The sequence below is a fragment of the Bos indicus genome, chromosome 15 (assembly GCF_029378745.1).
Source record: "Bos indicus isolate NIAB-ARS_2022 breed Sahiwal x Tharparkar chromosome 15, NIAB-ARS_B.indTharparkar_mat_pri_1.0, whole genome shotgun sequence".
Taxonomy (NCBI): Eukaryota; Metazoa; Chordata; class Mammalia; order Artiodactyla; family Bovidae; genus Bos; species Bos indicus.
This window is the reverse complement of record NC_091774.1, coordinates 5,644,438-5,656,918: the sequence shown is the minus strand read 5'-3', so window position 1 is coordinate 5,656,918 and position 12,481 is coordinate 5,644,438. Positions and strand designations below refer to the sequence as shown.

The 12,481-nt window shown below is 35.1% G+C and overlaps 1 protein-coding gene across 2 annotated transcripts in view; it reads left to right on the top strand.

Annotated features, from left to right (window-relative positions):
• DYNC2H1 (dynein cytoplasmic 2 heavy chain 1) overlaps positions 1 to 12,481 on the top strand; it is a 397,795-nt gene that overhangs the window by 173,449 nt on the left and 211,865 nt on the right. For both annotated transcript variants that reach the window (XM_070803297.1, XM_019975614.2), the window contains 5 exons: positions 592 to 715; positions 6,484 to 6,647; positions 8,645 to 8,764; positions 9,319 to 9,453; positions 11,802 to 11,945. In XM_070803297.1, coding sequence (XP_070659398.1) covers positions 592 to 715; positions 6,484 to 6,647; positions 8,645 to 8,764; positions 9,319 to 9,453; positions 11,802 to 11,945 — 687 coding nt within the window. The remainder of the gene's footprint in view (positions 1 to 591; positions 716 to 6,483; positions 6,648 to 8,644; positions 8,765 to 9,318; positions 9,454 to 11,801; positions 11,946 to 12,481) is intronic.

Sequence of the window (12,481 nt, the reverse complement as noted above, 5' to 3'; positions counted from 1 at the left end):
ACGACCCAGAGGGATGGTATGGGGAGGGAGGAGGGAGGAGGGTTCAGGATGGGGAACACAGGTATACCTGTGGCGGATTCATTTCGATATTTGGCAAAACTAATACAATATTGTAAAGTTTAAAAATAAAATAAAATTTAAAAAAAATAATTACAACTATCACAGCAAGATAAGTTTACTAGAATTCATCAGCTTGTCTTTGTTACTCCATTCAATGTTTGACATTGAATATAAATAGTTTTTATTAATAGTTAGATGAGTAAATTATTGCATATAGAATTTGAAAATTTTTTTCTGCATCAATTTGAAATTCTAGAAAATTTTAAAGGCTGTTTTTATTATTAATGTTAAAATCTTATATTTCTAATGTATATATTTAAATTATTTATGAATTTATTTGATAATTTATCCAATTACTTGGTTCATCATCAAATACTTAGAAGTTGATGAAGACAATTATGAATAATTTGTTATTAACATATTGATTTTAAAATGTTTGTATTATTCCTGTTAATATTTTCAATATCTATATGACCTTTGTAAATCTAAGGTAATAAAGGAATTCATATGTATTCTTATTTATTCTCTTAGGATAGTAACTTTATCACAGCTCTTGAGTTGGCAGTACGTTTTGGGAAAACCCTTATTATACAAGAAATGGATGGTGTAGAACCTGTACTTTATCCACTATTGAGACGAGATCTGGTTGCTCAAGGTAAATGAATATTTGACAGTTTCCAGAGAGTAACTATTTTTTAAATACAAGCTATTTAACTTCAACAACTAACTGACTTTTTTTTTGTCTTTCCACTGAATCTGAGGATATGAAAACTTTTTGGAGGGTGGATGATAGTAATGTCGGAATCTAATAGTAATAGCAATTAAAAAACCTTTAATTAAAGTGTGTTTATACAAGAAGGGCCATATCAGGGTCTCCCACACCATTCCCAGGTACAGTGTCTTACAAGGAAGGCTCAAGGGACTCAGCACACGGGTGCACTCATGGCTTATATTATTGGAGCAAAAGGCTACAGAGCAAAGTCAGCAAAGAGAAAGGCACGTAAGGTGAAGTCAGGAGTCAGGAAACTAAGTGCACGTTCCGAGTCTTCTTTCATTGGAGTCACTCAGGCTGTGTTTAAATCCCCCAGGACAAGTTGTGACAACATGTGTGTAAATTGTCTACACACCAAGGAAGATGCAGAGTTTTCAATGGGGCTTATTATGTAAGCATAGTCTACCTAGCAGGGAGCAAAATTCCAGACTTCCCAAAGGAAAGCAGGTGTTCAGCATACACCATTTTGTTTGTACAACAGTTTAAGCACAGTGAGCTGCTCTTTCCTGTTCTGGTAAACATAAGAACCTTAACAAAATCCCAAATTCCCAGACGGTTGTTAAGGGCCTTGCAAGCTGGTCTCCCTAAGAATACTGGTCTTAGAATGTTATGTCACCTCAGGCACCTAACCCAGACTTTGATATTAGGAAGTAATGCCCTTAAACTCTGCATGTTGTGCAAAGTGTATATGTGGACATACATAGACATGTACTTATATATAAATACGTAGTTACTTGGCACGACACACTTTGCTAGCACCACAGAGTTTAGAAAATTGGAGTTATTGGGGGCAAAGTGAAGAAATAGCAAAGCCTGCACTATCTATTGATCACCTTTTATCCTACAAATAGTTATGCTTGGCTGAGCAGTGGTTGGTAAATTATGGAAAGAACTCTAGGAGTGGGACTGTTGCTGGTGTAACCTGAAGTTACCTCCCAGAGTTCAATCTCTGGTCTCAGTGTGTTATTTACTAAAGCTAATTCAGATCTGTTGAACCACCTCTTGCTACTGTCTTAAAGGAAGTGGAAAGGAATCTTTTGATCATCTGAATTTGACTCTCTTTATAGTCTATATGTTGTCCCTTGGGCTCATTAAATTTGTCTCAATGAGCTCTGACTGGTGTTAGGTCTTAACTGTATCTGCTTCATTGTCTGAGAGTGGAGTTTGACAAGGTCCCCTAAAATGGAATCTGCTGAGAAATGATAATATTCTATGTCATGATTGGTTCACGTGATGAACCACTATTCCAGATAGTTGTTCAGGGCTGGTTTGGGTGAATTTGTTAATTTCTGTTCATTTCATTGAGAAAAAGGCAGTTAAAGTCTGACCCTACCCTACTTTTTCCACCTTCAGTCCAGAGTTGGATGTATTCATATGACTTCAGTTGAAGTCTGTATCCCCTTTGATTATACTTCACACTGTCCTTTTCCATAGTTTTGCGTTCCTCGTGAATAGTCATTTGTTACTGTACGTTTCTGCTGAGGACAGAGGATGGTTGTCCTAAAATGACATAAAGCAAAGCTTAGGTCCCAGTTCATTTATATCCCTGTGTTCTTAATCTAAGCAATATAAACTGCATTTCTGCATAGTGATGTTGAAACAGGTACAAATAATAGGAATAGAATGTACTTCTCCTCAAATTTATACAGTTCAAAAATCACTTCAAATATGTATTGATCCAAAAGAACAAGGTATAGTTCCTCCTCAAAGTCTCTACTGACTTTGGGCTTTATTTGTTTTTTATTTTCTAAGTGCTCCAGATGGTCAGTTAGGTTGTTTATTTGAGATTTTTCCTGTTTCTGGAGGTGGGCCTGCATTGCTTCTGTTGCGGTCTCTAGTGGGTGCCTTTGTGCGGAAGTGTCCCCCTGCAGTCTGCTTGTGCCCAGAGGCTTCCGTGGGAGCGCCGAAACTGACGTAACCCCACACCTGCCTTTCCTCTGGTTTGCTGGCAGCTGTCGCCTTGTAGGAGGTTGGGCTGGAGATGGAGTTGCTCGTTCACAGCCAGGTGTTTCTGGGGCTTGTCCTCTGTTCCGTGGCCATCACTGGCGGATAGGGCCTGTTCCCAAGTGGTTGGAGCAGAAGTTTTGAAGGTTGGGTCTAAGCTGGCTCCATCTCCTTTAGTGTGTTCCCTCCCCAATCTGGCACCAGCCTCCTTTCCCAGGAGGGGAGCCGTGCCTGGATAAGAGGGGCTGGATGGGCACTTGGCATTGGCCTGGGTACAAATTGTGGATGTCTTACCAGAGATAAGAAGTTGTGGCTGCTCTGAGGTGCTGCCTGTGTAAGTACCTGTAATAGCTGTTCCCACCCTGCTCAGACATTTCTTTAGGCCTGAGTTTTCTTTTTCCCAGCTGAGCTTTCTCCTCATCTGGAGCAGCCCTCACCCCAGTTGAGCAGTTGCTGGACTCAGATTGGGTATGTGCTGAAGCCTTCACAGGAACACAGTCAGCCACCCTTGCAGCTTTAATCCCGTCTCCCCCTGGTTTAGAAGTAAGCAGGAATGTATTGTGGCTCCTCATGAACGGCGTCCAGGCTGCTCATGGTCCTCCTGTTAGTCCCAGCAGCCCTCCAGGCAGCGCAGAGACTCATTTCTCAGTGTCAGACCTTTGGACAAGACCTTTGCATGGTTTGTGACTCAGATCACCTACTCCTTCAGGAGGAGCTCTGCCTGCGTGATCCCTCTTCTGAGTCGTCTCTTAGGGACACAGCTACAGACCTGATCGCTTTCCACACCTTTTTACCCAAATCTGTGTTTTTACATCTTCTAGTTCTGCTGCAGTTGGTTTTCAGTGAGGATTGTTTCACATGTAGACATATTTTTGATGTGTTCTGCATCCTTTTCCTTTGCCATTTGGATTTTTTATCCCTGGGTTAATGTTGTTTTGTTTGTATTCTGTGTTTTGTATATATGTCAACTTAGGTTAATTTTTTTAGGTATTTGTTTATTGCATCTAATTTGTCAAATGTATTGGTGTATCTTTATATAATATTCTTATAACTTTAAAACTTCAGTGAGGTTTTCAATGATGTGTCATTTATCAATAATGATTTTTTTTTCTCTTTTTCTTTGGTCAGTCTTGATAACATTATATCAGTTTTATTGATCTTTTCAGATATCAATTTTTAACTTTGTTAATTTTCTCTATTGTATTTTCAATTTTTGTTTTTTATTTATTCCTAATATTTTCCTTAGATTTTGTTTGGTTGTCTTTTTTCCTAGATTCTTGAAATAGAAATAAAAAGTACTAATAATTCAATATTTTCTTTTTTCTAACATATTCATTTCTGTCTATAAATTTTCTGCTAAGCCCTTCTTTAGCTTTATACCACAAGTTTTGGTCTGTATTTTTTAAAAAATTCATAAGTTACTTAATGCTTTCTTATTTAATTTTCAAGGAGTTGGATATTTTCTAGGTATTCTTTTGTGTTGGTTTCTAGATTAACTCCATTGTGGTCAGGAAACTTATTCTGAAACATTGAGTTTTTAAGTCCTATTGAAGTTTTCTTTATGATCTGGGATTGGCTCATTTTCATAAATGTTTGTTAATTGTAATGCTTAGACTTTCTATATCTTTACTTTTTACTTCTATTTGTCCTATTATATATTGAGAAAAAGAGTCTCATGATTTTGGATTTGCTTTTCAGTTCTGTCAATTTTTATTTTAAATATTTTGAAGCTACGTGTTTGGATACATACATATTTGGATATGTGCTTTCTTTCTGTTTGGTTATTTTCTTTATCATTATCAACTGTCCTTTGTCTCTAGAAATATCTCAAGTTTTATAATTTGGTGTTAGAATAATTACACTAATTTTGAAGATTGGTATTGGAATATTTTTGAATTCTTTTACTTTCAACTTTCTGTTGGTTTTCTTTATAAAATGTGTTTCTCATAAATAATGTATCCTTTGGTTTTTTATTTCTATTCATGAGACAATCTTACTTTTTTGTATGTATAATTTAATTAACCAATTCTTGCAATAACTAATACTGTTTTTTAAGGAGCCTGATTGATTTTTTAATCAGATGTTTGTTTTTCATGGCTACTCTGTATGTAACAATATGCATCTGTGACTTAACTTTATTAATACAGATAAATGCTTGCCACTTTTCTATGATCTTTAATTCCATACACCCCATACTTGCTTTTGCATCATTATTGTGCTGCATTATCATGCTCCATATGATGTTATAATTACTGATTTTAAGATCTGTATTTATACATGTTTAACCTTTATGGTATTCTCCCAGTATTTCCACTGTCTCATTTCCTCTGGGATTATTTTTTTTTGTCTGAAGAATTTCCTTATCATTTCATTTAGTGCAGATCTATTGAAAACAAGCTTTTTTTTTTTTTTTTTTCATTTTTAAGTGATTTTTTTTTCTCTGTATCTAACAGAATTCTAGGTTGACAGCTATTTTCTGTAGCACTTTGAGGTTCTTATTGCATTGTATTCTAGCTTATGTCATCCCTATTGAGAAATTGCCTGCTGGTTTATTGTTGTTTTTTTGTAAGTGATACATCATTTTTCTCTGGTAATTTATAATTTTTCTTTGTCCTTGGTTTTCAGTGATTTTACTGTGATATCCTTAGATTAGTTTTCTTTGCATTTATTCTGCTTGTATTGTCTTGAATCATTCTATTTGGTACAGAGTTATTACATTGAATCTTTAAATTTGTACTTTTCTTTCAATATTAATTTGATTTCTTTTTGATCCTTTGAATATCCTCTTTCATAAAGTATGTTTTGAATTCTTTTAAAATCTATTCTAGGAGTCTCAAAAATTCTTTACATTGGTTTTTGTAACATTAGAAAATAATCTTTGATAATGTGGTTTTTTACCTAAAAAATTAGCTACTTTTATCAGTTGAAGTCATAAATAATGGGTGTAATAGTTGATTGATTTTTCTGTATATGATATATAATTAAAATCATTGTTATTTATATTAGAATATAAAAAGCTTCTTTATGAGGCAGAAGTTTACTTTTTCTCAGTTTCACTTGTTGCAAAGCTCCTGTGCATGACAGTCTGAATAAATCCTTTTTGACATTAATAATGGATTCTTTGCAATTACTGATATGTTGTTTTTTCCAGGTTTTACCAGGTCATTCTGTTTTTAAGTGTTACATCTTAAATACTAGCACAATAAACACTTTGAAACTGGTAAATTTTGAAGTAGAGAATAATTAAGCATTTCCATTTTTGTCATCTATAATCAAACATTTCAGAAAATTTGATAATATGAAACATATAGTTAATGTTAAAACTGTATCCCTGGAGAAGAGAATGGCAACCCACTTCAGTAAGCATTCTTGCCTGGAAAAACCCATGGACAGAGGGTTCATGGGGGTCACAAAGAGTCGCACATAACTGAGCACATATTAAATATAAGTAGATATTCTTTCGATGCTTCAATATCCTAGGATTGTCTTAATAAGTATTATTTATCTTTGTTTGCCTAAGTGCTGACTGATTAGTAGAGCATTCTTGTTAACGGTCTTTTGGGTAGCCTCACTGTTGCTGTCTTTTGGACTGTATTGAAAAGCTTGAGTAAAAACTATTTAGAGGTACTAAAAAATAGTATTTTATAATGTCATGTAGCAAAATACTGAATATTCAGACCAGCTAATTATGTCATTTTAAAAAATAGGACCACGTTATGTGGTACAAATAGGTGACAAAATTATCGACTACAATGAAGAGTTTCGCCTGTTTTTGTCAACGAGAAGCCCAAATCCCTTTATTCCACCGGATGCAGCTTCCATTGTTACTGAGGTTAACTTTACTACAACAAGAAGTGGATTACGAGGACAGGTATATATGGACAATCATAATTTGCCTTAGAAATCTTCAAAATCTTCTTTGCATACTTGTGAAATACTTTGAGAAGCTATTTTGTTAAACTGATTAGCATTTAAACTCATGATTTTGGAAATATACTTGGAAATCAGCAACACATTTGGGTTTATTTCATTTTCTATTAGTGTTAGAATTATATATTTGTTGCTAATGTCAAATTGCTACTTCTTCCAGTAAAACTTTAATTTTACAGTCTACTTATATTTGTTAGAATTTGAGAATTAGAAGGATCATACACATTAAGATTAGTAACTTTATTTTTTTTTTAATTGTGAAAACTGAAGCTTAAGTGTTAAAACTGCATGTAGTTGACTTATTCAGCTAGTTGAGTATCTTTGATTCCAAATCCAACATTGTTTTTGACCAGAACATTTATATGTTTGAATTCTCTTTTTCTTTGTATGGCTTATTACAGTTTATAATTATTGCATGAACTGCAAAATAATTTTCATGTACAGACTTTTGGTTACACACTCAGTTACTCATTTTATTTCCTTTTTAAAAATATCCTGTTGATTTTTTAGTATCATCCTGTTTTTTTACTCACTTAACAATAGTATATATTTTTTCTTTTGATTCAAATGGTAGCATATATATTTGCTGTGATTTTTTAATTTACTTTATGTAATTTTTAAAGCTGTCCTTTTAAATATTTTTCTTACCATACTAGATGACTAACTGCATATTTTCATCAACAGTGTCTTTTGATAGCCTTGATGATTCTTGTCATAAATAAAACAAAGTCCAAATTACTCAAAACTTGGCAGAATTTGACAGAATGGCTTCCTCTATATAAAAGCTCTCCACTGTAATTGCTAAAAAGTGCTATTTAGGTATTACTTTAATGAGAACTAATTGAACATGTTTATACAATAGATTTTAAATTAGCATATTTATGACATGCAAATGTCGTTCCCTATTTTAAAGTTTTAAATTTAAGACTTTGACGTAGCAGTCTTCAACAGCTTTATTAAGATTCAGCTCATGTATCATATGATTGACCCTTGAAAGTTTATGTTTCAGAGTTTTCTTTTGTTTTTTTTTTTTTAGTGGAATTTCTGGGTTTTATGGTATCGGCGTCTCATGGTAACAATGCTTGCCTGGTAGTTCGGCTGGTAAAGAATCCTCCTGTAATGCAGGAGACCCCAGTTCAGTTCCTGGGTTGGGAAGGAATCCCCTGGAGAAGGGATAGGCTACCCACTGCAGTGTTCTTGGGCTTCCCTAGTGGCTCAGCTGCTAAAGAATCTGCCTGCAAGGCGGAGACCTGGGTTCATTCCCTGGATTGAGAAGATCTCCTGGAGAAGGGAACAGCTACCCACTCCAGTATTCTGGCCTGGAGAATTCCATGGGCTGTATAGTCTATGGGGTCGCAAAGAGTAGGATACGACTGAGTGATTTTCACTATGGTAACAATATGTTTAAATTTTTGAGGAATAGAAAAAAATTTCTAAAGTAGCTATACAATTTTAGTTTCCTGCCAGTGGTATATGACAGTTTCTCTTTTTACACAGTTACAACATTTATTATTATTCATCTTTTTAATTGTAGCCATCTTAATAGGTATGATATGGTTTCTCATTGTGATTTTGATTAGATATCTCTTTCTTTATTTTTGTGACTAATTACCATGAGAAAGTTAGCTTCTATAGTTTTTATATATAATCTAAGAACTGAATATTAGATGCTGATATGTTAAATGATGCATTTCTTACAGCTGTTTTTATAATATGTAACATTTTATCAGTTAGCTTCACTATTCATTTTGCCTCTTTTGTCAGAAATAATTGTGGAGGTGTCTCATATGTTTAACTAGAAAGAATGAAGTATACAGAGTAGTATATTTGTAATATCCAATCAAACATAAGGTCTCTTTGTGGGAAGTTTTCACTTTGGTTTGTCTTGCTTGACCTTTATTGTTAGAATAATCTTGGCCTTTTTTTTTTATTATAAAGCTTTTGGCATTAACTATTCAACATGAGAAACCTGATTTAGAGGAACAGAAAACAAAACTATTACAACAGGAAGAAGATAAGAAAATTCAGTTAGCTAAGCTTGAAGAATCTCTTTTAGAGGTAAAATTTAGTTATTCAGGATGTTGATCATATTACATATTTTGATTAAAATCAAATGCTGTTTTTTTAAAGATTATAATACCTTCAGCATATTTTTGGTTGTATCAGAAGAATATCAATATATATATATTAAAATAAAAATTCAAACAGAAGAAGGGTAGATATCTTGGAATATGAAACTTGGGAGTAATGTTTAAGACAAGTGATTTTTAACTAATACTGTCTTTACACTGTATTTCATTAATGTTTAATTATATGCTCAGAATAACATTCAAAAGAAGCATGAGATTATGATATGATCTGTAACTTTAAATGGTTTTTATTTTTATTAAATTGATAAAATTAATATATATACAATGCTTTAATGATACAGTATCATCTAGTGATTTGCAGTATCTTTTCATATACAAGGCTGTAAAATATTGAAATTCTTTTAAAAATATGTAAGTTCCCGTAAATATCATCAAATTAATAGTAGTTAACTTGGACTTCCTTTAATTGATCATTTTAGTATATGTAATAATGTTCATATTATTTTATTAATTTTTCTACAGACACTTGCCACATCTCAAGGTAATATTTTGGAAAATAAAGATTTGATTGAATCTTTGAATCAGACAAAAGCAAGCAGTGCACTTATTCAGGAGTCACTTAAAGAATCTTACAAACTCCAAGTTTCTCTTGATCAAGTAAATATTTTCTTTATGATCTTATATTGTTTTCTTAAATGTTCATGTTAATATGATAAAAATCAAAGTATCAAGACTTCAGGGGAATGATGACTGCAAAAAAGAAAGCTAATCAAAAATGCCAGGTCCTGGGGTCTAATTCTTGTTATTATGGAGAGAGTGATAGATGTTGAGCATATCAAGGGTAAAGAGTGTTGGTCATTTTTGTCCCCTGCTGAATGTCACTGATTTCTGGCATGTTATCTAGAGTCGTAGGGAAGCCCAGGTGGTGCAGTGGTAAATAATTAGCCTGCCAGTACAGGAGATGCAGGTTCAGTCTGTGGGTCAGGAAGATCCTCTGAAGGAGGAAATGGCACCCAACTCCAGTATTCTTGCCTGGAGGATTCCTTGGATAGAGGAGCCTGGTGAGCTACAGTCCATGGGGTTGCAAAGAGTCGGACATGACTGAGCACTCATGCACACTAAAGTTCTCAGTTCAGTTCAGTTCAGTTGCTCAGTCGTGTCTGACTCTTTGTGACCCCATGGACTGCAGCACACCAGGCTTCCCTGTCCATCACCAACTCCCGGAGTCCACCCAAACCCATGGCCATTGAGTTGTTGATGCCATACAACCATCTCATCCTCTGTCGTCCCCTTCTCTTCCTGCCCTCAATCTTTCCCAGCATCAGTGTCTTTTCCAATGAGTCAGCTGTTCGTATCAGGTGGCCAAAGTATTGGAGTGTCAGCTTCAACATTAGTCCTTCCAATGAACACCCAGGACTGATCTTGTTTAGGATGGACTGGTTGAATCTCCTGGCAGTCCAAGGGACTCTCAAGAGTCTTCTCCAACACCACAGTTCAAAAGCATCAATTCTTTGGCACTCAGCTTTCTTTATAGTCCAACTCTCACATCCAGACATGACTACTGGAAAAACCATAACCTTGACTAGACAGACCTTTGCTGTAAATTTGTATTGAAATTGAAACTGAATGTGTTTTTGTGTTTAATGACTATTAAGCATCTTTGCCATTCCTGAAACTTTTCTTAAGGCAAATTAAGTATATTAATAAAAGAGTTAAAAGTTATTTTTCCATTAAAAACATCTTTCTTCCCTTTTCATCCTCTATTCTGTGAATGTGATGACTGAGCTCTTTTCTTACAAATAGTTAAAATCCTTTTTACTTTATTATTTTAACATTTTCTGGAGTAAAATTTCAACCCTGTGTCAGTACAATGAATCTTTTTTTCTTCTATATTTGGCGACAGAGATTTGCTGAAGAAAAGCAATAAAGATGAATGATACTGTGAATTCTCAGTCTCCAACCTGACGTGGCCCCTTACTGACATCCTGTAATTCTTTCCTATTTCCTTGAATGACTTTTCCAAATTTTTTTTAGATGTTTTTCAGTTCTTGCTCAAATTCTTCACATACATAGATTTCTTTCTTCCCTTGAGAAAGTGCTCTGTTGAAACCAGAATTACAACAGGCTTAGAGCTTCTTTTCAAACTAGTCATCCCACCTTCTCTACCACTACTAAAAAGGCAGATGTCATAACTGTTATTCTCACCAGAAGGATTTTGACCTTTCTGTGCATTCTCTTTCTGAATAGGCATCCCTGAGTCACACACATAATTTTGCCAATATCATATTTGTAATCCTGTTTCTTTGGTCAGAGTGGCATAGATAACTTTCTCAGAGTTCAGTTCATAACCTCAAGGCCATTTAATCCTATGATTCTTTCATCTTTATCGTCCTTTACCTTCAGTCAGAACGAAAGCCCTTGTGCTTATTGGTTCATTTTATGCTTATGTTGAACAATGCTGGGTGCTCTGTTGGTATCTTAATGTGGCCCTCAGTTGCAGTCATCTTCTCTACCTCTGCGTCCATCAGGGTTCTCTTGGTACCGGTCCCACATGCTACATTCCTCGTCCTGACTTTTCTCCACTGCAGGGATAGCTGTAGTGCCATGCTGTCTCACATGACCTACGTGACCTCTCATCACAACTGTTCACCATTTCGTCTTACCCTAATACAAGTGTTTACCTCTTTCTCCTGATACAAGTGTTCTTGGTCTTCAGTAAAACCATCCCTTGTACTACTCTATAATCAGAGCAGAGATGTATTTAGAATACACTGATGTAGTTTCATAAAAGTATAAAACCAATATATCATCTTAGGATTTTAAAAAGTATAAAAGTGTAAAAATATAAAAGCTGGATTATGATGTCTGAGTTGTAGGCTTCTGTGGTTCATCTGTATTCGTTGTCTGTGTGTTGGCAGAGTAAGGATGTGCACAGGAGCCTGCAGGTGGCTGTGAGCACTGGTACTAAGGTGTTATCCCTCCTTCCCCCCCACATTGTTCCACAGGAACGGGATGCCTATCTCCCTCTGGCTGAGAGTGCCAGCAAGATGTACTTCATTATCTCTGACTTGTCCAAAATTAACAACATGTATCGCTTTAGCTTGGCTTCATTTCTCCGACTTTTCCAGCGAGCTCTGCAAAACAAACAGGTATGCTGGTGGTTACCCCATAGCTGAGACTGAATAAGAGAGATCGCTTTATTAGGTGCTAAATTTATAATAATTTCTTGAGTGAAGTTGCTTAGAATTACATTTCACAAGACCATATATAGCACCTTTAAACTATATTTAAAAGCAGCTGGTTCCTTAGTTGCATTTTGTGTTTTTAACAAACTGTCCCAATGTGACAGCCCTCTTAATGGGAATGATTTATGATTATAAATTAATAAATGATTATGTTCTAAGATGATCATAAAAAAACCTGGAAGATCAGAATTTAACCACATAATCTCATTACCTGGGGAAGCAACATTTAAAATTTCATAATATACCCTTGTTGTTTGGGGGTTTCCCCTTTGGCTCAGCAGTAAAGAACCTGCCTGCCAATTCAGGAGACCCAGGTTTTATCCCAGGGTTGGAAAGAGCCTCTGGAGGAGGGTACGGCAAAGCGATTCTTGCCTGGAGAATTCCATGGACAGAGGAGCCTGATGGGCTACAGTCCTTGGGGTCGCAAAGAGTCCGACACG